At 40.3% G+C, this 27898-nt stretch overlaps 2 protein-coding genes across 5 annotated transcripts in view; one reads left to right on the forward strand and one right to left on the reverse strand.

The window, feature by feature from the left end:
* Window positions 1-12912, forward strand: part of txlng (taxilin gamma) — a 32536-nt gene extending 19624 nt beyond the window's left edge. For all 3 annotated transcript variants that reach the window (XM_077202890.1, XM_077202891.1, XM_077202892.1), the window contains exon 9: window positions 10075-12912. In XM_077202890.1, the coding sequence (XP_077059005.1) occupies window positions 10075-10383 (309 nt within the window). In that variant the 3' untranslated portion in view covers window positions 10384-12912. The remainder of the gene's footprint in view (window positions 1-10074) is intronic.
* A 124-nt stretch (window positions 12913-13036) lies between these two features.
* rbbp7 (RB binding protein 7, chromatin remodeling factor) lies at window positions 13037-27335 on the reverse strand. 2 transcript variants are annotated; one of them, XM_077202894.1, is made up of 12 exons: window positions 27156-27335; window positions 26563-26707; window positions 26335-26480; window positions 25322-25495; window positions 22706-22821; window positions 19835-19995; window positions 19569-19695; window positions 15996-16073; window positions 15836-15912; window positions 15620-15677; window positions 13631-13741; window positions 13037-13512 (listed from the first exon to the last, which is right to left on the reverse strand). In XM_077202894.1, the coding sequence occupies exons 1-12, from the start codon at window positions 27169-27171 to the stop codon at window positions 13444-13446; spliced, it is 1278 nt and encodes a 425-aa protein (XP_077059009.1). In that variant the 5' UTR covers window positions 27172-27335; the 3' UTR covers window positions 13037-13443. The 2 variants fall into 2 exon arrangements, with proteins under 2 accessions (XP_077059009.1, XP_077059008.1); XM_077202893.1 differs by having other exon boundaries at window positions 25322-25498; window positions 27156-27307.
* Between the last annotated feature and the right edge of the window lie 563 nt (window positions 27336-27898).

Here is a 27898-nt window from a genome sequence, read left to right on the forward strand (position 1 = left end):
CTGCGAGACATAGCCTGGTGAGCGTGAACGCGCATGACTTCACGCCCAGTCTCAAATTCGAACCCGAATCCCTCTTATTTATTTTACTGTACAGGATTATAGAGGCAATTGCAGTGATCAGAGAAGGGCTCATTCAGTCCATCAGGCAATTGTTTATGCATGTATGGGTTAGAAAACGTGTATTTTTAACATGAATTGTTGCGCAATGCACCTTTAAGCCCCACGAAAATCACGTTAGCTATCTCACCTAACATGACGACAAAACCAATACATAACGGCTAAGTCAACGACAGGCAGTTTTTGCGGTTTAAATTACATTTCCTTGTCAGAAACAAAACCATGGAAGATTTCAATCAACAAGATAAGTTAACTTAGCTAACTTAGCGTCCAATGCAAGACCTAAGTTAGCAGAAAGGAAAATCTAGCATCCTCAGAAACGATACATCACACTACACTAGCACTACCATTACTTCGATCGAGATAAAACTGTTATATATAATATATAAACTGTTATTATATAATTTATATAACTGAATCATGAATAAGGATATTTACCTCAGAGGACGTGTTGCTCGACGAGGATTGCGACCTCCAATCCTGAGGAGAAAAAAATGCTGCGAAGCTCCCGGAGCGGCGTGCCAAGTGAGAAATTGGTGGAGTTACGAGGTGTCTCAGACAGTTGAAGTGTCCAATGGAGTTAAGAGGTTTGCTCACAAGCTATTTTCAACACTTTCGATTGGTTAATAATTTGTAAAAAAAACAGACCCACGTGGAGACTGACCAATAGCATCGATTTGTGAAAAAATATGAAATTGACCAAATTTGGACATACGAGGTTTCCGACCGACAGCGACGATATATATATATATATATATATATATATTTATTTTTTTTACATACATATACATACAACTGTAGCACGCATTATTAATTATTAGCGTAATAGTTTAGTGTGTATGTAAACTCGCGCTCGATCGCCCCAAGGTCCGGCTTCCGACCAGCACGGAAGGTCTTTTCTTGCGGCAAAGTATTTTTGATTAAATTCAATACATTTTCTCATATGTATTAACTCGTTAATTCATCTGACTCCATAAATGAAAAACGTTTTAATGATATCCGTGCATCATTAAATGTGAGCGAATGTTTTGGCTATTCATTTTGACTCTAATGTAAATAATATCAAAGTCCGTTAGAATAATCAAATGTAACAATACAATTTCATGATCAGTTCAAAGATAATCAATATCTCGACGACTCTCAGCCTCATGGGCTGATCTGAGGTACAGAAAAGGCCCTGATCTTTTTGCTGCATTCCATTATATAGCCAGAACCTCCTTCACATGGTAACATGTGCTAACAATGGTAATTTGATTTTGGAGGTCACACCTTTTGTGTGCAGGGGGCCATTTGCTTGAAAGTCACCCCCTTCTGTGTGCAAGATATTTCTAAACTCTTAAGAACTTTATTACCTTTTGGTTTACTTCATTGGGAATTTAGACATTTGTACCAGTCGCACTGAGGCATTTAAAATGATATCAAAAATATAAAACGGTATGATAATTGTTCACATTAAAACCATATAGATTCTTGTGTGAGTTTGGGTGATCTCACCAAGAGTGATAGAGTGGGGGTCGAGGGAAAAAGATGTAGATTAGAATGATTCTGAGGTGAGACTTGCGTCTCGAATGGTGCACAAGAGTGAGTTCAAATGGTAATTTCCTTTGTTTTTTCAGAGAGCAGCCCTCTCTTACAGTTCCTCCAGTTTTTCCAGTCTTACAGCTGTACACTTCAGATTTTGTGACATATTAGACATTTTCCTTACAAAATCTGAGCTGTACACACACCCTGAACTTTGTTAATTAATGTGTGCTAAAATTGTTCAGTTTTATACGGTATGTCTTAATAATAAGAGAATGGTCAAGACATTCTGTATAACAATAGGTTACTATCGTAACCCCGGTTCTCTGAAACATCGAGTGGAGAGATCCACCTATGGGAAGGGCATCCGTACCTGACCTCTGCAGAAGCATCCAATTGCACCAAGTCTGGCTAGACAGACAGAAGCGCGCAGCCAATGCCAGGTGAGGCCACACCCCCTCACCTAAGGGCATATAACATCTGGGCGCGCTGCTATTCCTCAGTAAGTATATTCGCTTCTCGTGCAGCAAGCGGGGCAAAGCTGGTGGATCTCTCCACTCGATGTTTCAGAGAACCGGGGTTACGATAGTAACCTATTGTTCTCTTTCATCATCTCGTGTTCGAGATCCACCTATGGGAGAGACATGGACAGCTCCCCGATTGCCCAATACACTCACAGTGAGGTTCTGAAAGCCAGAGAAAGACGGTCACCTCGGGGAGGCGGTGCCTGACACGTCCATTAATCATGAACCTGCAAAGGTGACGCCACACCGACTGCTGTGGACACGCAGGACATGAAGCATGCATGAGACACATACATGTAAGTACCCCCAACCCACCAAGGCACATAAACTAAACCCATAACGGGAAGTAAATGTTTGGTGGCAAGAATGAACATGACCAGCCGGCCCATTCACTCTTATTGGTTTCAACAGGGTACAGGGAAGAGCTAAGAAGACCCAACCCCTAAAACCGAATGTGCTACCGAGGTTCTGGTGACATCAATCCGGTAGTAACGCACAAAGGTATGAGGAGAAGCCCAACTGGCAGCGGAGCAGATGTCCTGCAGTGACACTCCCCTTAACAAAGCCCAAGAGGCGGCTAAGCCCCTTGTGGAATGAGCTCTGATGCCCCTTGGGGGCTGCACTCCCTTTGCTTCATAAGCCATAGTTATAGCGCCCACAACCCAATGTGAGAGGCGTTGCTTCGATATGGGACTCCCTCTGTGCGGAGGGGCCCATGAAACAAAGAGCTGGTCGCTCTTCCGGAAAGCGCTGGTCCTGGTCATATAAGCCTGTAAAGCACGGACTGGACACAAAGCATTCAGCCTCTGATCCTCCAGAGAGGTAAAAGGTGGAGGGTGAAAAGCGGACAGCTCCAACACCTCCGAAGTGAACGCAGGGAAGCACTTCGGCATGAAGGCCGGGTTAGGCTTAAGGGAAACCTTATCTCCACTGAGGGAGAACTTAGTGCACGAGGGGTGAACCGAGAGTGCATGTAGCTCACTGACACGTTTGGCAGATGCCAAGGCCAAGAGCAAAGCTGTCTTGAAGGACAGCAGCTTAAGGGAAATACTCCCCAGGGGCTCAAAAGGATGTTGAGACAGTGCTTCCAGCACCATGGAGAGGTCCCATTCCGGAACAGTTCTCCTGATGACTGGCAACGAGCGGCGTGCACCCTTCATAAATCTGCGGATTAGAGGGTGCTGCCCGACAGTAGAGCCCTCAAAACCCACATGACAGGCTGAAATCGCAGCCAAATAGACCTTAATGGTGGAAAAAGACCTCCCTTTTTCCATGAGGTCCTGAAGGAAACACAAAATATCAGGAACTGAGCACTGATAAGATGTGAGACCGCGCCCATCGCACCACCCTTCGAACACGTGCCACTTACAGCCATATAAGGACCGTGTAGAGACGGCCCTGGCATTCTGAATAGTGGCGACCACACGCGGCGAAAGCCCAAGTGCGTTCAGGTTCGTCCTCTCACGGGCCAGGCCCAGAGAGCCACCCTGTCCGGGTGGGGGTGGTAAATCTCCCCGTTGGCTTGGGACAATAGATCCGTGCGAACGGGAAGGCGCCACGGCTCGGCGTATAACAGAGGAATTATCTCCGCCAGCCATGGTGCCTTGGGCCACCTGGGTGCTATCAGAATGAGAGACAGGCCCTGCTCTCTCACCCTGGCCAATGAGGGAATTATCAGGCACAGGGGAGGAAAAGCATACAGGAGCATTCTGGGCCATGGGTGGGCCAGTGCGTCTACCCCGAGGGGCGAGTCCATGTCCCTTAGAGAGAAGAACATAGGACAATGGTAGTTTTCGCGCGAGGCGAATAGATCTACGCTCGCCCGTCCGAATCTCATCCATAGCATTTCCACTATCTGAGGGTGAAGACGCCAATCTCCGTAGATTGGGTTTCCCCTTGATAGCAGATCCGCACCTCTGTTCAGAATGCCCGGAACGTGAGTTGCGCGTAACGACAGGAAAACCCGTCTGCTCCACACCAAAAGCTTGTAAGCTAGAGCGTGGAGTTTCGACGAGCGCATGCCGCCCTGACGGTTGATATAAGCCACAGCCGTGGTATTGTCGCACCGTACTAGAACGTGATGTCCCTGCAGGCGAGGCAGAAAATGATTCAGAGCTTTCCAAATGGTTAAAAGCTCTAAATAGTTTATGTGCGCTGAACGTAGTCTGTTTGGCCACAGACCGTTCACCGTTCTGCCCTCCTGGGTGGCACCCCAGCCTGTCAAGGACGCATATGTCGTCACAACTTTCCGCATCGTAACCGCCCCCAGAGGGGTTCCCCGTGCGTAAAAGTTCTCTCTCTCCCAGTGGCGCAAGGTCGCCGAGCAGGCGCGTGTCACTGTTACCGAGCGGCAAAGGTCGCGAATCGGGCTGAAATGTAGTGACAAGACCCATTTCATGAACGCCCTCATCCTCAGAAGTCCCAATGGCACAACTTGGGTGGATGAAGCCATGAGACCCTGTAGCCTGAGACATGTGCGATATTGCACTTTCGCCCCTTCTCTGAACTGCGTCAGACAGTTCATCAGAGAGAGAACGCGCTCTTGAGAGAGGCGCGCTCGCATGGAGACCGAATTCAACTCCAAGCCCAAGAAAATGACATTCTGACTGGGCGTGAAATTGCTCTTGCTCACATTCACTTGAAACCCGAGCGATGTGATGTGCGCGAGCACACGGTCGGTGTCCTGCAACACCTTCTCCTTTGATTCGGCTATGATGAGCCAATCGTCTATATAAGTCAGGATTCTCAGACCTGATATTCTCAGAGGTGCTAAGCCCGCCTCCGCGCACAGACAGAAAGACCGGGGACTCAAACTGAGTCCAAACGGAAGAACTGTGAATTCGTAACATATGCCCTGGTAGGCGAAACGAAGAAACTTCCTGTGCGGAGGATAGATGCTTATGTGAAAGAAAGCATCTTTCAGATCGACTGATGTGAACCAGTCGTTCTGTTTTATGGCACGGGCGAGTGCGCCTTGTGTCAGCATTCTGAAATTGTATTTCCTCAAATGTTTGTTCAACACTCGAAGGTCCAAGATAGGGCGGAGAGAGCCGCCTTTTTTCGGGACCAGAAAATAACGGGAATAAAAACCCTGGTTCATCAGATTGGGAGGTACCACCTGAATCGCTCCCTTGTTTAAGAGAGATGAAATTTCCTCTTTCAGAATGTGAGAGGCGTTCTCTTCCGTGTGAGAAAAGAGAATGCCGTTGAAATGCGGGGGTTTTACTGCGAATTGCAATCTGTAACCCTGCATTACTGTACGCATCACCCACTCGGGAGCTGAAACGGTTCGGCAAGCCGCTTCGTGACTCGCGAGAGCTCCCGCTCGGGCCAGAGCGGAGCTGTGTGAGACCGACAGGTTTATTTGTGATGCAATGGCGCCATCTAGTGGGTACACTAGAGGCGACATGCAGGGGTTCGGAGGGATTTCCTCTCTCTGCAGTGAGATGAATTCTCTCTGCGGAGAGAGGTTTTCCCACCGAAACGAATTCATTTGATTCGTATTTTTTTGTGTTTTGTGTGTTTTGTGTTGGGCAAACACTGGGGTCGAAGCCTTTATTGAGAGAGTGAGGGGAACAGAGTGTGGGCAGTGTGGTGTCACTGAGCTTAAACTTTCCCTTACAAAGGGCCCCCTGAACGTGGGGGGAAAACACACATCTCTCGAACACACGAGCTGGGCAGTCTCGTTTACACACGGAGAGCTGACCCATCCGCGGGACCCCCTGGGTTTTTTGGACGGGGGTCCTAGAAGAGGAGGGGAGTCCGAAGGGCTTGCGGCCCGTGAACATGGACTCGAAGCCCCCATCGGCTGAACATCAGGCAGGCCGCTTGCGTTTCGAGTCGGTGGGGTTGGAATTCGCAGGTCTCGCGGCCGCGGCGGGAGCGGGCTTACCCCAGTGCTTGTGTGTAGGTGCTGGGTTATGTTGCCGAGGGGGTGGTTTGTTGCGGGGCTTTTCTCTGCCCTGATGAAACTGTCGTCCCGTGGCGGTGGTTAGGCAAACGCACAGGGGGCGCCTGGCGTGGGACTGACTTCCTAGGAAGGCAAAGCTTGAAGGCCTCATCCTCCTTTTTCTTATCGTCACACCGTTGTTGCATCAGTGCGACGGCGGGGCCGAAGAGAGCCCGGCCGGGCTCCACCGGCGCGCCCGCGATGCGCCGTTTCTCACTGTCAGGGAGTCCCGACAGGTTCAGCCAGAGCGCGCGCTCTCCGACCACGGAAAGCGCCATGGAGCGCCCGCAAGCTTGGACGGCCTGCCGAGCGTTACGGAGGACGAGGTCGTTCACCGTTAGGATCTCCTTCCACAGGGTTTCAGAAGGATTTCCCTTTTCCAATTGTTGCCCTAACTCTTCAAGGATCTCCGCCTGGTAGGCGGAGAGGAGCGAAGAAACGTTAAGGGCCCTGACAGCCACGGCCGAGGACTTATAAGCTGCCTGGTGAACGGAGGCAGCAAAACGGTCCATCTTGTTGGGCAAGACCGGCTTGGGGGGAGCGAGCAGCCCGCCCTGAGCGGGGTTAAGGTGCCTGGCGATGGAAGGTTCGACGGTGGGAGGTTCGCCCATACCGTGCGCCGCCATGTCCTTAACCTCGAGTCCCGTGAGACCGTGTTTGAAGTCGAGCGGGTCGCTCCAATAATTTCTCATGTGCTCCGCGCACGCCGGGAGGATGGGAAAGAGTTGTTTCCTCGGGCCGGGAGGGGGTCCCAGCACTTTCCCATCATAAATATCCCTCTCCTGGTCGGTGGCGCTCTGCGGTGCCGGCCATTCGATGTTGAGACGAGCGGCCGCTCGCTCACACACTTCCAGGAGGATGGCTTGAGGCAGAACCGCGTGGGCCGTAGCCTGGGGAACACCAGAGGGCGGGATGGCCTCCTCGTCCTCTGAAACCCCAAGAATGGCCGCATCCTCCTCTTCGCCAGAGCCGGGCAGGTCGTGGACGAGAGTGAGGTTGTCCCCGAAGATGTCCTCCTCGGGGAAGGCGGGATTGGGCTGGTCAGCCCAGACGAGAGACGTTGCGCCCGGGAGGCCCCCGGTAGCGCGTCGTCATCACCGTGTCCCCCGTCCGAGTCAGAAGGGCTGAGCCCGGTGCACTGTGTCACTGCCACCTTAAGACGGCGTTTTAGCAGCTTCCTAGGCAGCAAGAGGCAGAAACTGCAATTCTCCGGGTTTTCAAGGGCTTCCCGAGCGTGCTTAAGACCCAAACAGACCACGCAAAGCTGATGAAGATCCTTAGCTGCGATGAGGGCACCACACGCGGCCGGGCAGGCCCGTGACATGCTATCCCCTGGAGAGGCTGCAGGCTTAGACAGTGACATACCAGCGAAGAAAACGGAGAAATCCGTGGCGGGCAGCCGTGAGGAGAAACGGTGAAAATAGCGAGAGCGTGGGCGGCTCCGAATGCAAAGCAGCAGTAGTTGAAAAATAAACAACTGTCACGTCCGGCGGAGGCTGATCTGGTCGATATGTCCTCCTGAAGACACGAGGTGAGCAGTGTAAAAATCCAACCGAGCTGTGAGATGCAGAGATCGCGAGAAGCGAATGTCAACTGAGGAATAGCAGCGCGCCCAGATGTTATATGCCCTTAGGTGAGGGGGTGTGGCCTCACCTGGCATTGGCTGCGCGCTTCTGTCTGTCTAGCCAGACTTGGTGCAATTGGATGCTTCTGCAGAGGTCAGGTACGGATGCCCTTCCCATAGGTGGATCTCGAACACGAGATGATGAAAGAGAACTACAGTTGATCAGTTTTGATATTATGTATATATAGTACTGTTCAAACGTCTGGGATTTAAAAAAAAGACTACCTGTCTGAAAATCAAGGTTTTTTTTATGTTTATGTGGTGTTTTAAATATGCTTTTGTTGTGAACCTTTTTCTTCTTAAGTGTAGGAGACTTAGAAGCGAAAGACCAGGAGACTTGTGGGTATCTTTTAAGCAGAGTTCTTTATTGCTGTGGCATCGCTGTAGTCTTCCCAAGTCTAACTCAATAGCTAAAACACAAGTCTAACTCAATAGCTAAAACACAGTGTTTTATCTCAATGCTCTGATCAATTTAACTTACAATAGAGAGAACAGGACTGGCAATGAATCTCTTGCTGATACTTTGATATCTAAATTCAGTCTACTAAACTTTCTCAGTTTCTATACTATTGTATTGGAACCTAAATTAAAACATTTAATAAATTTGTATCACTACATTTCCCCCTTTGAGAGTTCTAACAACTCTCACATTATATACAAATTTAAACACTTTAAAAGTTCATTCTTGTAACTTGTGGTCGTTACAGGCACATGCTTCTGTGTTGCTGTTTCTGCAATTGCGTAACAAGTTTCCGAACCATGAAGAATTATCTTCAGTTAACTGGTGTAATTTTGCTGAAAGATCAAGAATATCTTGTTGGATTTTGTTCAAGTTCTTTGTTGGATCCATTAAAACTGGTGCAGCACTCAGGTCCGATGATGGTGCAGGCTCCTCCTTGCGTTGCTAGAATGTAATCCAAGGCCACTCTGTTCTGTAAGATCATTATCTTGTGCGAAGTGAGAGTGTCCGTCATGTTACTGGTACGACAATCTTGATCATGTTGATGGGTGACTGAAGGTTTCGTATGTGAGTCTCTGCGTTGTGTATTTTCTTTTTTTTTTTTCTTTTCGTGATAGTTGGTTTGGCAGTGGGTCTAGTTGTTTTCTGGAGGTTGTGGCGTCATACGCAGATGAGGAGGTCGGTGCGTATGGGTCCTGGGACAGCCATCAGTGGTGTCTGCACAGAGTAAGAAAGAAAACAAAAGACAGGAGAGCAGTATTTGTTCAAACACTAGGGTTGTAAACTTTTTTAGTCTGCTATTGTTGTTCCATCTTTCCCTATTTCTTAATACCTTTGACACCTAAGGAACAGTGAGGTAAGGATGAACTAGTGGATGGGGAAAACCTATGAGGGAGTCTTACAAGCCGTTTTGCGAATCCTGCATTGTACTCGCCAAGATTGTGGAAGCTTTCCTCCGTAACGTGCAGCACAGAGAGCGAGATTTGGGTCATAATCACCGAGTGAAAAATAAATTTGAACCATTGATCCCTAACTCCCTCGTCCCTATGAAGGCTGAACAAAGTGGACCTGCAACCGGGATGAAAATAACAGCAGCGTTTCGACGGCATTGCGACAACTCATCCCCAAAGCAGCAATATAAAATGGCCTCGCCCCGCTTATTAAGTATTCTCGGAGGAGGGGTTAATGGGATTTTCTGATGTCAGCAAACCCGGAGGAATGTCGTGTATTCCAAAACTGGTCGTTTGCTGTAGTCCTTAGAAATTTAATTTTTTTAAAGCAAATATCTACCTTTGCTTTGAACTTTGAGCACTGTAACTTTGCAGATGTTGTTTATGCTAAAACAGCAAAATTACACACTAGCTAAAGTTAGGAAAGTGAAATCGTGTTTGACCACCCCTTTAAGGTATAAAATGATTGACTACAGGGGGATGTTTTCTAAAGTTTGTTCACCAAGGCTCCATTATTAAATTAGAAATGCAGTAAAAAGAGTAATAATGTGAAATATTGTTAATATTTTAAATAGAATGTAATGAAATTTAATTTATTCCTGTGATGCAAAGCTGATTTTTTGTTGTTGTATTGAACATTACGTCAGTCTTCAGTGTCACATGATCCTTCAGAAATCATTCTAATATCCTGATTTGATGATCAAGAAGCATTTCTTATTTTTATTGATGTTGAAAACAGTTGTGCTGATTAATGTTTATGTGGAAACCATGATTTTTTTTTTTGATGAATAGAAAGTTCAAAAGAGCAGTGAATATTTGTAATTAATTGATTTGATCTTTTGCAACTTTATAAATGTTTACGGTCCCTTTTGAGCAATTTAATGTGCCCTTGCTGATTGCTGAAATTGCTACTTTTGTTTGTCTTGTAGAAAACAGTGCGGGACAGGAATTACAAGGCCCTCCAAGGCAAACTGGATCGTCTGGAGAAGCTTTGCAGGGCCCTGCAGAGAGAACGCAACGACCTGAACCAGAAACTCCTGGCCCTTCAGTGCCCAGCGAAAGATCCTGAGGAAGAAGGTACAGGGCCTCCAGACCCCCAGCCACAGGCGCTCTCCAACCCAGAGATGGAGAGAGAGGTGGAGGGAGAGATGGAGGGTTTGGTGCCTGAAACAGAGAAACTTGGGCTTCAACCTGAGACATCAGGCGCCACCTCATCCAGACAACTCATTGACGACTGAGCCTTGCCTTCTGGTGCCCATTCTTTTCTTTTTTCTTTGTGGAGGTATATATTTTTGTCTAACAATTATTATCATAAAATTTGTGAGAAAAAAGCAGGACATTAGTGAAGACGCTGACTGCTCTATATGTTGGTAATCAAGCACTTTTTACTCCCTATTTTCTATCACATTGTATTTTCGTAGGAAATGGTCATGTGGTCCAAGACGGCCCACCATGCAGCTTTGTTTCATATATTTCTTTCTGTTTTCTCCACCCCGCCTCCCCCCAATCTGTTTCCAGCCCTTTCCTGTTCAGCTGTGCTGTGGTTGCACATCTTTCGTTTTTTCTTTAATAAAATGTAGCTCTTCGCTCTGACCTCTAGAATTTGAATAAATCATTTTGGATGTATATAATGTTTAATATTGCTCTTAAAATAACCGTACATAGTCAACTAGCCAGTCCAGCTCTAGATGACCAGATAACCTTGAGACTGGAGAAACAGGGCATTAATAATAGAGAGAGATACATTAACACACACTTACCTTCTCATTGGCACTTTGAGTTAGAGCCAAGACTTGTCCATGACAAGTCACGCTTCTATTGCTTTGACTAAAATGGACATGAAATGGACTTTAAAGGAAGATACATTTCTTATAAATAAGAGAGGGGTCAAAACTTCTCACCACCTGTGACTGGTTTTCATATGAGAATCTGATTAAGTGCTAGTTTGGCTTTGAAAAAGGCTGCTACATCTCCAACAATTATGTGAAATACTAGGGCAGGGTCAAACAGTCTCACTGAAATTTCTACGCTAGGGACTTTTCTGTTGTATGACAGATGAAGAGAAACGCATGACCAACAGAAAATGTAAAATGCCACGTGCATTTATATTACATTCAAATTCACATCAACTTTGCAAACCCATTTATTTAAGAAACAGGGTGTTTTTTATTGAACTAGGGTATCCAAGCCACTTTAAGCCAGTAGGATGTTTTTTTATTTTTATTAATTGGTTGATTTTTTTTTTCTTCCTTTGCAAAAATCTCTTCTTAATACTTAAGATTTTTGGAATAATGGCATATTGTTTGCTGAAAGAGCAAGATTAGGTGAGAATATCCTTCCTTTGGTTTGTTTTATTCTGATTCTGCTGTTGATTAGTCCTAATAATAGCTTTCGTTTTATTTGGATATATTTATTTTTGTTAAAAGGGCATTTCATCCAAATATCATAGTTTAATTGCCCTCATGTCTGTCTTAACCTGTATTAGAATTTTTTTCAAAGATATTTCAAAGATTTTAAAAAGTTTTTGTCGATATAATGAAAGTTTATGCTTGACTTTCATTGTGTGGAAAGACATTTTTTTTAAACCTTTTATGTCAAAGGTTTGGAACAACATGAGGGTGAGTATATGAGTAATTATTACTTTTTTGCCTGTCTGAAATGGACAGGTCGCAATTTTTTACTCTTAACTTAACGCAAAACTTTTTCACACGTTAAAAGGGGCCTTGACACATTTGATACTAAATATTTTGAATGTGATTCTCTTTTTTTGGACTTTCTAATGAACAACAATAAAATGTCTGTTATACAATTCTTTACATTCAATGCTAAAATGTTCTGAAGAGCTGCAGACATTCTCAATATTGCTAATGTGAAATTATATGTCGAGAACTGAACTTATGAATGTAGAAGTTGCCAATTTCCTGTCTAAACAGCCTCACAACCCTTTAAGATCGGTGTTGCGTTTCTCAAAAAAATCGTGAGTTAAATTGATTTGTGGCAACAGTTCTGCGATCTACATATGCTTACGATGCTTTTGGGAAACGCAGCACTGGTCATTATCTCGTCAAGGACACAGGGTCTAGAAACACTTGCCTCTTCGGGTCCATTATAACCTCTGGCTCTGTTCATGTTCTGATCTGAACCTCACACTGGCCAGTACATTCCTCAACACTGAATCCAACAACTCATACAGCATTTTCATTCAGTGCGCATTGAACTTGATAATCTACTTTTAGTTGAACTAACCTTAAAAAAATGGACAGGTCTGAATGTTTAACTTGCCAAACTGTAAAACTCAACAACAGAAAGTTAGATCTTCACCAGCTTCCAACACTTCTGTTTTTGTTCTCTATATAAAAATCCTGTATTTTTTTTTTTTTCCTTTTCATTATTTAATCTGAAATTTTGGATAAGAATGTTGATTTTTATTATAAGAACAGGACTTGATTTGTGTGGATTTCCTTGATGCAAGTCAAATATTTTCTCTCATCTGCAGAAGTCTGTGCTATTATTTTGAGACGTACATCTGTATTTGGGGTCATTCTAAATGTGTGGAGTTCGTGGTAGTCATTTGTATCGCTGTTTTTCTTTTTTTTGGCACTGCAGATTCTCAGGTTATGCAATAAATCTACCTCTTCAGGTAAGACATACTGTGAAAGAAGCTCGAGAGCTTTTCTTTCTCCCCCAGCTCAGCCCGTGACCCCTCTGAGATTGTACAACGCTCTTGTAGTTCTGTCTTGCTTTTCAATAAAACATTTTGTAGAATCTTCCTTAGTCATGCCTTGTTTCACCTCATCTTCATGTGCCCAGACACAGTAGTACTATTTAATGAACTATAAAAACTAGCATTCACACAAAATGTATCTTCAGATGTCAAGATAAAAAAAATCCAACAGTTGATCTGTAGTTTATTTTTATAAGTGAATTAAGTACAGAAAATCATCAACAATATAGGAATACAAAATCATTCTAAAAGTTATTACAAAAGATTTATTGCAAATTGACACCAGGTTTATGAAAAAAAAAATTTGAATTGTGATGAGCCACACCAGGCTGTAACTTCTCAGAAGTGATTGAACAAGTGGTGCAGTCTTTCTCCAAACCATCTGAGGACAAACTTCTCTACTGAAATATGGGTGTGGGCTGAACCGTTTAGTCTACAGAAGGACCCTGTAATGGAAAAAGTATCTGCTATGTATGGAATACAAAGTAAGAGGATGGATTTTACTGAATAATGCTGAAAAGCAAAAGCTGGAGTAAGAAGCAATGAAAGAGTTGTAGATTTTTAATGAGATCAGTTATGACGCCTGTCCCTCCAGCTCTGACGCGGGGGTGTCTGGCTCTTCATCATTGTAGATGTTCTCAGCCTTAACGAGAGAAGTTTATGATATCAGTGCAAAGTCCTAATATCAAATACATAAAAATAAAAAAAAAATCCTCAAAAGAAATGGAAATCTTAAGAATCTACAGTTTAGCTGTACTTACCATCTGCCATACTTGCATAATGTTGTCCTCTGACACGGAACAGATTACCCAGGGTTCATTTGGGTTCCAGGAGAAATCGGAGATCTTAGCTGTATGCCCACCATGAATGAACTGCCAAAACAAACAAAAGTGGATTATTAGACTGTCAAAACTAGATCTGAAACCAAGCAGAATAAAAAATAAAAAAAAGTTTGTACAGGATCAGTAGAACCGTGTACGTTGTCATAATTGAATTTCTAACTTCAAACCGATACCTTGAAATATATTAATATTCTACACCATGGGTGTATACTGCCATATAGATATTTTCAATATTATCTCACAATTTTTGTACATGCATTGAAATTCTATCAATATTTTCAAGCTTCAAAACATACACATCCTTACAAGTAATCCACATAAATCGAGCGGTTTAATCCGAGGCATCTAAAGAGACCAGATTTTGAATCCAATTTTGATATTTTATTCTTAATCTATTACCATTACAATTATCTCACTTAAATGTTTGCTTACTCAATGTTTTTGTGTTTTTACAATGGGGTAATGTTGTTGCACAAGGAAGCTTGGTTTCAAACTTTAAATTTAATTTACATAAAAATACAATAAAAAAAGTCAATAAAATAAGAACAAATAAACAAAACCACAAACAATAGCATAAATATACAAATGGAATAAATAGTGCTTTAAGTTTTTCCGGTACTGTAGGTCTAATAGTTGTCAGGTAAGAAACACTACAGAAATTGTAGAAAGTAATCAAATGTTAAATAACACTGGATAGTCTTCATTGTAAAAAATAAATACAGATTAATCCTTGCAATTAGAGTTAAAAGTTATTCAGCGAGTGATTTACTCTTTTCTTTTGTTCATTGACTAACATACAGCAGCAGGACAATTAGGCTGCGTTCACATTAAGACCGATACACTGACCAATACACTGATACACATGCGTTTTCTTTCTTCTCAAGACACAACCGACTGTGTTTATGTAAATACTCGCCAAGATGAGCATTTTGACAATTTTCTCAAGCTGTTTAAGAGGCAGCTTTATGTGTGTGTGCTTTGGGTGTGACCGTGAAATCTGTGATAAGTAGTAAAATCCCACATTGAAATTCATGCCCTATAACACCAACACTATCGGAGCGTATTGAGACGACTGAGAGGAGGCAAGTGTGCGCGTCAACTCGCTGTCAGAGAGAACAGAGAGCAATAAAGAGCAGATGGCATCGATGTATTGATACGACAGAAATGTAATATTGGACCTAATGTTGGAGTTAAATTTACCATTTCTGACAACACTACTCAAGATATTAATACTTGTATTCAGAAAGGATGTATTAAATTGATGAAAATTTACAGTAAATACATTTCTTACAAAGATTTATATTTTTAGAATGATTCTATTCATTTAGAATTTCTATTCTATCAGAATCCTGAAAAAATGCATCAGTTTCCACACAAATATTAAGTAACAACTTTTTTCATTATTGATACAAATCAGAAATATATCTTGACCATCAAGATTTTTGAAGGATCATGTGACTCTGAAGACTGGAGTAATGGTGATAATTTCAGCTTTGCCATCACAGGAATGAATTGCATTTTATATTAAATAGAATAGTTATTTTAAATTGTAATATTCCACAGTATTACTGTCAAAAACTGTATTTTTGATCAAATAAATGCAGCTTTGATGAGCATAAGAGATTCTTTCAAAACAATTTCAATCTTACAAACCCCCAAAAATGGTAAAATACATAATCCTATATTAATAATCAATTAATATATATATATATATATATATATATATATATATATATATATATATATATATAAATTAAATGTTATTTACACTAGTATTCAACTTTATATTAAAATAGAGTGTGATCAATAGTGTGTGTTTTTCCTGTGGTATTGAAATAGTTATCAATAATCATATAATTATAGCTCTATCTGTTACAATAAATATTTTCAGCAAATCTGTCGACTCACCAGCAGCTCAGGTGGCCCGTCCTCAGCGTCCTCCGCAGACTGCTCTTCTCCAATTTTACTAAAGGACATAAATGTAACGATGCAATCAATGATAAAGGCATTTGTGGATCCAAATACAGTTAGCACAAATGAACGTTTCAAATTAAACCAGGAATGTGCTACAAGAAAGAAAAAAAGTACATTTTCAGGATCAATTATAAAATAGTATTGCCATACCTCAGGTCCCAAACATTGAGGCGTCTGTCTGTGCCACTGGAGGCCAGGATGGTCTCATTATGAGGAGACCACTGGACCTGTCAAGAGCATCAGCATTATTATTACTACACTATTGCTTGCAGATTGCATGTTGTTATATTGTAACAAAATCTTGAGTTACCTGGAAGATTTCATCCTTATGTGACTCAAAAGAGTGAAGCTTCAACTTCAGGTTACGCAGATCCCACAATGCAACAGTCTACAGGCATAAACAAACAGTGAGCAAGCATGCCATTTTTTTTAAACCATTTTGATATTTTTTTCTGAATCAGTAGTTGATTTTATCATAGAAAATCGAATAGGTTGTGCGATTATTGTCTTTAAAAAAATCCCCTTGTTTTCGGTTCTGATGCGGTGGTGACACGTTCATGTAACCAGAGGGTGGCGATGCCAGTAACGCATCTAAAAGCTGTCAATCAGCTCTCAGACAACAGAAGATACACATTGTCTCACACCAGAGCATGTGAGCAGAGTGGTGATATTTCCAGAGCGGAGATTCCGCTTCGCTCGCTCTGTCCACACAGCGCCGCTCGCTCAGAATGCCCCTTGTGACATGCTGGTAAGAAAATATGTGAAATAAGTAAGGCTGCCCGTCCACGGCAAAAAAAAGTAATCTATAATTACTTGAATATATATATATATATATATATATATATATGGGAGAATACTAAACCATAATGAGCGTTTTCGTAATATATTGCCTATTAGGCATCTCAAGCACGCATTAAGCTTGCCACAAAGAACCGGCAAAAATAATGACTATGCATGAGATATTTTAATTGTTTATAAAATAAACTAATGTTTTCTGTGTCAGTGTCAGCTGCAAAGATAAAGTTGACGATGCTGACTCGCCATCTCCATGTCCTATTATATTGTCTTCTGTATTTCCTTCTTATTTATTAAACCAGGCAATAGGTCGATGAAACATTGATTAAAATTAAGATACAATTTATAAAAAACGAAATTCGCTTTAAGGAAAGGGTTTCTACAAAACTTAATTAAGTGGTCAAAATCATCTCTGACCCACTCCAAATGTCTCCCAATATATTGTGGCTCGTTTCCACTGAGCAGTACGGTACGGTACAGTACGGTTCGGGTCGGGTCGGGTCAGTAAACCATGATCCGGCTAGCGTTTCCACCGCCAACAGTACCCTACTTGATAGGCGTGGTGTTTGCAGGAAAGAAGCGATCAACGTCATTTTCGCGCGAAGAAGAAAGCGACAAAGTAAACACTAATGGATGGCATACAGCAGATCTTGTCCTTGCTTCTCGGCATGTTTGTCACAAGAAGACAAGCGCCGACATTAGGCATTTCTCAATAACAAGTACGCAAAGTTCTCAGCAGAATGACTCCCGAGGACGCGAGTCCGGTAATTCTCCAAATGGAACAGCGCGTTCTTGAAAGCGTCACTCAGCTCGCTCTGCATGTACATTTTAGGCAACAATAAAACGAAATATATTATAAAACACCACTCTGTCCCTTTTCGTTTTCATTTAAATACATTTTAAACACTATAGGCACACAAATGTGGTTCAGGCAATGTATAGACCTGATTATATTATTTACTGCATGTTTAACGTTAGCCTATTTATAACAAAACGAAATATAAAACACAACCCTGCATCTTTTCGTTTAAATTGTAAAAATATTAAACATATTCCTGGCAATATTTGCATTTGTACAAATGTTGCAATAAACAACATTACAGTGATAATCTTGTAATAAAAAAAAAATGACAAAACTCAACCCAGTTAAATTTCAGTTTTAGCAATAATAGCCATTATAAAAGTATAAGTAAAAGGTAACGTTACAAGAAGCTATACAATAAGAGATAAAGCAAAAAATTCAGTCAAATATACAAATTCAGCGCTGGTCTAACATTAACGTTACAACGGAAAAGTTAAATAGCCTAAATATATGAAACTTCACTTAACCCTCAGCCAAAACGATTGGCCAGGGAACGAATTATCGATTCACGAGACCAAAGATCACCCGTTAAATTTACACAAGACGAATTACCACTACAGAGTCAGCGGCAAACGTCAGAACGACTAGCCGAGGAAAGGCTGTTCCAGGCGGGGAACATGAGCGCCGAGCGCCCGGTGATCGCCTGGAATGGATCAAATTATCATAAAACATTATAAATAAACCACAGATTTGAGCTTTAAACAACTACATTCTCGTCTGAAAAACTCTTAAAACTACATTTCGTGAAAGAATAACCATACTATTATATTCCAACTGTATATTAAAAAAATGGCGCTGCTTTTGTTGTCATTCCCCTTGTAGCTCGCGCAAGTGACGATACTCTGTCAACCAATCAGCGTTCTGCAGTGAGTCTAGCTCCTCCCTTTAGTACCGTTCCACTGTGCTAGGTACCCCAACGGAAGGGTACCCAAAAAGTGGTACGGTACGGTTCGGCTTTTTGGTACCATTCACAACTTTTGACAGTGGAAACGCAAATAATTGCGTACCGTACCGAACTGTACCGTACCGTACCGCTCAGTGGAAACGAGCCATTGGACGTCTTATGATCCTATCTTACTCATCCCATGCGGTTCCCCTTTCATATAATCAACAGATGAAATTAAAAAAATTGAAACATAAATATGAAACATACGTTTACGTTTTTTTTTTACCGTTAAGTTATATTTAACCGTCACATCGTGCCGCTTTAGTCAAATCCTCTTGTGTATATATCCATGTGTGCGTGCGTGTGGGGGAGGGGTGCGATTTTCAAATAATAATCGAATAATACCAAGCGATCTTCAAATATTATTTTAGCTTGAAAAGCCCATCCCTATTAAATAGAGTATACTTTAAAAGTGTATGCATTAGGCTGTATGCATACATCAAAACCCATTTGTACTTTGGGCTTAGAGTTAGTTCACCCAAAAATGAAAATTCTGTCATTATTTTTTTCGCCCTCATGTCGTTCCAAACCCGTAAGACTCGTTCATCTTCAAAGCACAAATGAAGATATTTTTGATGAAATACAAAAGATTTCGGTCTCTCCATTGACAGTCTACACAACTACCACTTTGATGCTTCAAAAAAAGATCGTAAACTAATCCATATGAATTGATCGGTTTAGCCCAATTTTTTAAGTGCCTCAATCGCTTTATATGATAAACAGATTTAATTTAGGCTTTTATTCATTTATAAACATTGATCAGCAAACACAAATAGAAGCTCAACCAAACTTGACATGCGAGAATGAAGCTCATTGTTTCTCGCATGTCAAACGAACATGCTTGAGCTTCCGTTTACCACAACTGATGTGTGAGTTGATGAATGTTTATATGTGAATAAAAGCCTAAATTCATTCTGTTCATCATATAAAGCGTTCAAGTCTCATCAGAACATTTGGACTAAACCATTAAATTCATATGGGTTCGTTTTACGATCTCTTTATTAACTTTTTAAAGTGTCAAAGTGGTAGTTCTGTAGACTGTCAATGGAGGGACAGAAATCTTAAATTTCATTAAAAATATCTTAATTTGTGCTTTGAAGATGAACGAAAGTCTTATGGGTTTGGAACGACATGAGGGCGAGTAATTAATGACAGAATTTCTATTTTTGGGTGAACTAACTCTTTAAGGGGATTGTGTCCATGAGGAAGGATTTCTAAAGCAAATTCTTCCTACAGATGAGTGTGTAAGTGTGATTATGTAGATCACAACATGTACAGACCTTGTCTGCTGAGCCACTGGCCAGAATAAACTCGCTGTATGGGTTGAAGGAAAGGCAGTTGACTTCGGCCGTGTGGGCGTCCACAGAGTGACTGGGCTTTGATGTGTTATTGGATCGTGTGTCCCAGCTGTAAAAGACAGACATTTCATCGTGTAAAACAACTTAAATGTTTCTCTTTTGATATATATTTTTTTTTTAAAAAGTAGTCCTACAGTTTCACTAATTCCACTGATTCAGAGGGAGACCAATACGCTTTGCTTACTCACATCATGAGTTTCTGGTCATCAGCCACAGAGCCAAACAGCGATTCATGTAGAAGGTGCCAGGACACGTCCTCCACCACAGCTGTGTGCCCTGTGAAGATGGTCTTGGCATCTACTATCTTCCCCTCCTTTGGAACAGCACTGATATCCCACAAACAGATTGTCTAAAGTTGAAGAACAACAGATGATTCTAGATCATACAAGTTTTAAGAAGGGATGAGTTGATCCAATACTTAAAATCAGTGCGATACGAGCCTTTTTTGTCGGATTGGGTATCGGTCAGTCATGGAACGGATAGTCCGATACTGTGCGTTATGGTTGTTACTCTCAAGTAGGGAGAGTACAAATTCTAGTCTACAAATTCCCATAATTTACCATGGATTTACTGTAACGTTAGCCTAGTAATATTGACTGCACCATGAATTGTGGGATATACATAATGAATTGTATTATATTATTAATGTAGACAATGCATTAAAGGACTAATGGAATATAATTACAGTATTTAATAATGTATTTAGGCTACTGCTTTTCATAGAAATACCATAGAAACCATAAAGTTACATTTTGCCATGATAGTGAGGTGCTATAGGCTATGCCTGGTTTTATCTGTGGTTATCATGATCTAAATGCATGATACTGGATGACCAATGGTTAATTTTAATAAAACTCAAAGTCAGAATATTACATTTTACCAAATAAAATTGAGGTCGTTAAATTTTTTTGTAACAGATGTTACTGTTTTTGTTAATGAACATAAATTTAACATAGTAGTATTAGCTTAAGTTAGGATGCAGATTTACTGTCAACTCACTGTCAAATATGTGTTTAGAGACAAAACAGTTTGCACTGCAAACTGTGCTGAAGATACGTGTCATCAGTCAGGCAACACAAACCTGTTTCAAGACTTGAAATAATAATCCCCCATTAGCACATGCAGAAACTAAGGATTAAATTTTTCTATTAAGATATTTATTTTTTTAAGGAAAAATGACAATGTTCGAATGTTCAACGTCAGATTTGTGAAAGGTTCTGACAATAAAGAGTAGTTTAAAACCACAATTAACGCTCTGGTTTCTACAACTTTCACTTAGGAGCAAAAATCTGCATTTAAACTTGAAAGATAGAAATTTGACATTTATCGTGATAATTAACGATATCGACTGATATAAAACATTATCGTGATCATTTTTTTTGGCCATATCGCCCAGTATATGAAACTACTACTACTATACTAGCTATAAAAGCACTACTATAAGAGCACCATAAGCTTTTCATGCATTATATTTTAAAGCTTCTGAAACCATTTGATAGCTTTATTTGAGTAACAGAAATATTACAATGTTAAATTTAAGTTCACAGAAACTCTTCACGTCATTCTGCATTCAGCATTTAAACTGCGTGGCGCATTCGTTTCGAGAGTCAGCAAAACTCTATTTTTCCCACTATTATGCATCATCTGTATGTAAAGGTCTGTGCTTTTGTTTAAAAGGACTGTATTTTCACTCGCTGCCAGGCGAGTGATCTAACAAGATTAAGGCACTGGAGTAGCAGACTGAATGAAACGTGTCATTCACACGCATATAGTAACTGGTATTTAAAACTATGAAAAGGCTAGGTAAACTGTTGGGTAGATGCAATACACTAGGTGTTGCGCACACACAATATCTTTTCTGTTTGAGTTAAACAGACTTTAATGGTGGAGGGAATCTTGTCTGTGAAAGTGATGTTGCAGGATGCGCATCAACACACTTTTGTGCTGCTCCGCATTAAAGCTTTTCATGATAGTTTTGCGCAATAAAAGATATTAGTTAGCCTATTTATTTGTTTTATCATATCTATCATGTTTGTTGTCCTATTAAAAATCGGCACCATACATTGTGAAGAAACGCTGTTTATAGTGTGTATAGCCTATATTTATGTAATTGCATGTTTTTTTTTTTAATTAAAGGTGACCCATTACGCAAAATTCACTTTAACATGGTGTTTGAACATAAATGTGTGTCGGCAGTGTGTGTACCCTATAATGGTAAAAATCCACCCACTCCTTTTTTCAATCCCCATTTAAAGAGATTACTTCCGCTCAAAAATGGACATTTACAACATGGTATAATAAAATATCTGTCGGGTATTTTGAGCTGAAGCTTCACAGACACATTCTGGTGAGGGGCATAATAAGTACCCTTTAAGATTTTACTAGATATAGATGTAAAAGGTCTACATTATTGTTGGATTTAAGAGGTTTACTGGAATTACAGTTAATTTTGATGCTGTATCCAGTAGCCTAGATAAAAATATCTACCTTTTTTGTCATAGGCTATTAGGCCCATGTATTTTTTTCTGTTATCTTTTTATAATGAAGACCTGTACAGTTAGCAAGTAAGAGAGGTATAGATTTTATAAACAGATTAAAAAAAAAACACTGTAATGAGCATCTAGGGATGCTCGTATTGACAGTTTAACCGTTAACCGAAAGTAAACATTTTAACCGATTAATACTACCAGTTAAACAGTTTAAAAGTTAAACGTTTTTTTTTTAATGGGTTTTTTTTGCTGCATGGTTAAAAAAATACTATAAAAATACTATATAGCCTATATTTGTTAACTCACGGGGTGCATCGGTAATATAAACTTGTGACATTTTTTTTTGGTATTTTTAACAGGTCACAGACACTCGTCAATTTTATTTTTTATTTAATGCCAATTCAAAATTATAATCTTATCAGTTAACGGTTAATAGTCGGATAACGAGCGGCGGTTGTCGGTCGGGAAAATGAACCGTAATGAGCATCCCTAGCCGATACCTCACAAAAAAAAAGGTAGAAAAAGTGGTATCAAACTACGTGAGGTCAGTTTGAATTTGAGATCACTCACATGGTCGTCTGATGCACTGAGTAAGTTTCCACTCAGGTTGGGGTTCCAGGACAAACCGTATCCCTCCTTCTGATGTCCCCGCAGTCTCAGGTCTGGACTACACTCCCCACTGGGGTCTGCAAATAGACAACTCAGACATATTAATCAAAGCAAGCGACTTCACACATGATTAAATATAGGGCTGCTAATCGATAATAATAGGCTAATCGGATTATTGATTAATCGCGTCTGTGTGCTATGCTGTCTGACAGGCACGTCACTTTACAGCAGTGAATAACTCTCCAGAGTGTCCAGAGTGTTGGCTGATGCGGGACCAAAGTTGTTTTAAACATGAGATTAAAAGCTTTACATTAAGCTTCAAATAAACTCAGTATTTAACACGATTTGTCCTGTTTAAGAGCTCAGCATAAAGCGTGAGGTGTTCAACTTAAGCTGCACATATTATAAACAAAATCGTTTTTGATTTTGCGATATTGTGACGCGTGAATCCGCCATAGACACATCGTAGGACGTGCAATGTCAAGTTTAGTGATCGTAGTTGATCGGTTCCAGTTTGGAACGCATATGATTCACTTAATTGCTAAGTTTAACCATCATAGATTGAAAGTTTATCATTTGCATATGTTTTTAAGTCCTGTCAGTTCAAACATCAAGAGCAAGAAGACTGTAACTCGCACGCTGTTTTCTGTGCACGCACACAGAGCCACGCAAACAGCATGTGAGCACCGAATTCAGGTCTCTTTCTCTTCTTTTGAGCTTGAACACACACAAAATTAAGTCAAAATGCCCGTCTCGGTGAGTATCCTTGTAAACACAGTCGGTTATGTGTTGTAAGCAATTGAGAAAGAAAACAGATGTGAATCATTATATCGGATCCATGCATTCATCTTAAAGTGACAGCAGCCCAATTCATACTTTGCATGTGACGTCACAAGTACTGGCTGGCGGGCAAGAACATGTTCTATAGCAACGAAACCCAGTTAACTAATCAAGGATCTTGAGCTGTAAACGACATGCCAGATAGTTGTTGTGCGATTGGATGCACTATTATTAAGCATAATCGCGTTAAGAACGTGCATGTAAACGCGCTCATTCCCCGAAAGTGAAAGTAGAAACGGACTGAGCTTTCAGCATCTGTCGCTGCATTAACGCCGCATTCTCTCAGAGACGACGATGGATATAACGGTATAGCGACGACTATCTTAATTTACTGGCTTAATATTTCTCTTGTGGACCTACATTAACTTTTTAAACAAGTTTTTGAAGCTGCTTTTCACAGATGGCAGAGTTGTGCTGTTCGTGAACTAAGGACTGTTTTTAGGCCTATATCATTTTAGTGATATTATTCATATTTAGTAATTGTATTGTTTTTAGTGTTATTAGTGTCATTAAACGTTTTCTTAATGTGCTATGGAAACAAAATAGCCTCACTATATAATTGATTGTAGTATTGGCCATTTTGTGAGTGTTTGTTGCCCGCCTGGTATCCGATGGTTGTCACGTGACTGCAAAGTTTTAATATATACCTGCAGCATTTTGTGTCACCAATGTAAATCAAACAACAAAAGAAACAGAAAGTTGTAGTATTAACAAGGATAAATTGTATTAATTATACTTCATTTATACATTGAAGACTTTGCAGTGTTATTTTACATTACTGTACCGGAATAGTTAGATTTACCAGAAAAACAAAGCACTACTTGTTTCATTAGTATCTTTGTTGTATTGTATCTATGCTTGTAATTTTTTTTATTTTCTATGCAGATGCACTCTCCTACAAAATCACCCCAATTATTCTAGAATTATTAATTATTTACAGATAGATCTATTCAAATCTGGTGAAATTGTTTTCATATCGCAGATAATATCACAATGTCAGTTTTTTTTCCCAATACTGTGCAGCCCTATGTTCAACACATTTGGGACATATTGTTGTCACCGGCACAAAACTTACATTTGACCGTTACATCCTTATCTGTTAATGTTTTAAAGTCACGCAAGAATTTACATTTAGCAAAAAGGCTCATCCTGACATCAAGCAAGTCTCCACTAAACTTCAAAGACTTTAGTGAACGATTCAACAGACTGTGCACAATAGAACAGAAGAGCAATAATTCTGATACATTGTATATAAATTTTGTTAGATTAAACATGCAGTTTGTTGGACTTGTATTACATGTAGAATTTTAAACATACAAGTAATTGTATTTCATGAGAGCAGTAACTGTAAATGGACTAATGTAATGAGGTAAAATAATTGTGGTTTTGTTTTTCTTCATTACTGTGCACACTTTATTTTAAGTTTTAAACCCTTTTTTTGCAAATAATGTATATCATTACATATAAATAATGTAATGTGTCTCATCATATCCGTAAATAAAGAAAAGTTGCTCGTGTCGTGTATGGTGTGGGAGTGGCATAGGTTAGTTGTCACAACAGGTGAGAAATGTTTACATGGAGCAGCTAAATCTCAAACCTCCAGGGAATCACCCGTTTAAAAAACGGAAGCTGAAGCACCACTAAAACAATGTTCTTCCGCAAAATGCATGCCATTTTTTTAACCACTAAAGGGCCAAAAGTAATAGGGCTTCTTTGGATCAACTGAAAGCCACTGACCTGGTTTAGATGGGTGTTTGGTGTAGTCAAACACCAGCACGTCAGAGGTGGGGGTCTTGGTGGCGATGATGCAGGGGTTTTGTGGCATGTATCTGGCTCTGTTCACTTCTCCTTCATGGTTGATCTTAATCTCAATCTCAATCTTTCCACTCACTGACCCAAACCCTCCAAACTCTGGGGGGAAAAATTAAATACAATCATTATTGTCCAACGTCTGATCTCTGTCCTAGTTTTATCAACTTTATTTGTGAAAAGTATCAGTTTGAAGCATACAACTAGATAAAAAATTAACTGTCAAATTCATTGGTCCGGTTTACACTTGGTATTAAAGGGTTAGTTCACTCAAAACTGAAAATTGTCTCATTTATACATACTTATGTCATCATAAACCCATAAGACTTTCATTCATCTTTGAAACACAAAATATATTTCTAATTAAGCCTGAAATCTGTATGATTCGAATGGTTTAATCCAAGTTTTTTGAAGAGACACGATTGGTTTATATGACGAACAGATTTAATCTAGTCTTAACATATAAACAATGATCAACCGTGTCTGTTTTTCATATGGATTGCTTTTACAGTTGCTTCATATACTTTTTGAAGCTTGACATTTTGGTTGAATTTTACTTTAAAAAGAGGGAGTCTTAAATATTAAAAATATCATAATTTGTGTTTTCAAAAAGGAAGTCTTATGGGTTCGGAACAACATGAGGGTGAGTAAATGTTGATAGAATTTTTAATTTTCAACTTAACTATCCCTTTAACATCCATATAGACACTAAATACAGGTATAAAAATGATCCATCACATTCTGAAGTTGTCAGAAATGCATGTGGCCGCATCATATTTGTGGAAAGATTCAGTCTTATTGATCAACTGAATCTGGATTTCCCCCCAACGTCCTGACCATACCTGCTGAAGAAACACATACGCAAAATTGATTTTAGTATAATGACATCAACACAAAAAAATACAACATTAGCATTCATTCATTGTCAGATCAGCTCTAACCTCCTTTCTCGCTGTCGTAGTGGGACGCGTCAAACTGAGCATCGTCATTAGGGATCTGGACACTGGCGATGACTAAGTGGTTCTGCTCATCCGAAGTGTGTGTGCCCAACACCAGCCGATGAACCGCATAGTCCTTTCCCTCAGGCCTGCACAATGATAGACAATGATTTGTAGAATGCTAGTCATCTGTTATGTTTCAGAAGGTGGACAGGCTAGTTGTTGGATTACCTGTTCACATCAGGAAGCCACTGCACCGTTAAACTCGGCCACTCGAGTGCATGTGTCATGACAAGATCGTACAGGAATGGTGTGTTTTTCTTCCAGATCTTGTATTCCTCATTTATTACTCTCTCCTCCACTGCATCATCATAAACTGAGAAGAGAGAACAGAAGGATAGATTCAGGCCAAATGCATTCAAATGAACATTTCTCAATAAATGCATTGTGGGAGTGCAGTGGACAGTAAAAGGTTGCTGTATTCTAATAAATGAGCAGAAACTGAATGTAACATGGTAAAGTTCCTCAACTTATAGTTACACTGTAGCTTATGAATGATGGAGGGAACTTGGAGAACAACAGCATTTCGATATGCTTCGAGAAACCATTATCTGTATTATTCGAGTTCGTAGAATCATTTAGCAATGCCAGAGACTTTAACCAAAGTAAACCGCGAGTACTTGGTAAAAACGTGCTCAGGTTGTAACACTCATTCATTCTTATGTTAGAATGTGGGTCACATCCATTAGCACTTTAGGCTAAAGCTAGCAAACTCTGTCAAAGGAAAAAAAATATGCACGTAAATCTCAACGAAAAAAGTGTACCTTCTTTGTCTGCCATTTTGGCGTGCTTTTCTGCGGGTTAGCCACTGAATGAATTGTGGGGTTGAAAGCCAAAAAGCAGAAAAAAAAGAGGTTTTAGGGTTTTACGCTCACGACTCCGTCACTTACAACACCAGCTCACGCAGCCCAAAAGCGCAAAATCTAGCTAGTGCTGTCCGATTCATTAGCGAGTCGTTCTTCTGAACCGATTCTTACTCATGATTTGGTCAAACAGATTCAGAAAGAGCTAATAAATCACGTTTACAGATGGCCTAGGGTGGTGTTAAAACCAGTGATAAAAATATAGTATTTATTCAATTATTATAATTGCTGATTATTATATTCATGAAGTCAATTGGAATGGAATATATCTATGTTTTGAACGATTTAAAATTGACATCAAAACGTACCTGTCTTGCTTGTTCAATTTGCTTGTTTCACAAAAACATGCTTGAATGTCCAAAAGCAGATGGCTTTGAGTAGGAAGACTGTGAAATGTGCTCATTAGCAATATTAGAAAGAAAAAAAACCTATGAATTATTATTATTATTATTAATAATAATACTGGAAACAATAAAGTACAATGATGGAACCAAAAAACAGTGAACAATAGATTAAATTTATTTCAGGTCATTCAATAGATTTAAAATTATATCGAACAGGTTAATTGAAACGAGCCATTCATTTGAACCGATTCGCTTAAATGAATTGACCGCCCAATGCTAATCTGAGCACGCGCGTTTACA

This window comes from Siphateles boraxobius, unplaced genomic scaffold (genome assembly GCF_051911475.1).
Source record: "Siphateles boraxobius isolate OS27281-9 unplaced genomic scaffold, OSU_SipBor_1 5, whole genome shotgun sequence".
Taxonomy (NCBI): domain Eukaryota; kingdom Metazoa; phylum Chordata; class Actinopteri; order Cypriniformes; family Leuciscidae; genus Siphateles; species Siphateles boraxobius.

Bases quoted from the DNA above. Each gene is read 5' to 3' on its own strand.
- rbbp7 (XM_077202893.1), bottom strand. The intron at 19,996-22,705 runs GTGAGTGATCTC...CTTCAACTTTAG, and splicing joins TCAGTGCATCAGACGACCAT to ACAATCTGTTTGTGGGATAT. The intron at 15,913-15,995 runs GTAACTCAAGAT...TGCTCTTGACAG, and splicing joins ATAAGGATGAAATCTTCCAG to GTCCAGTGGTCTCCTCATAA.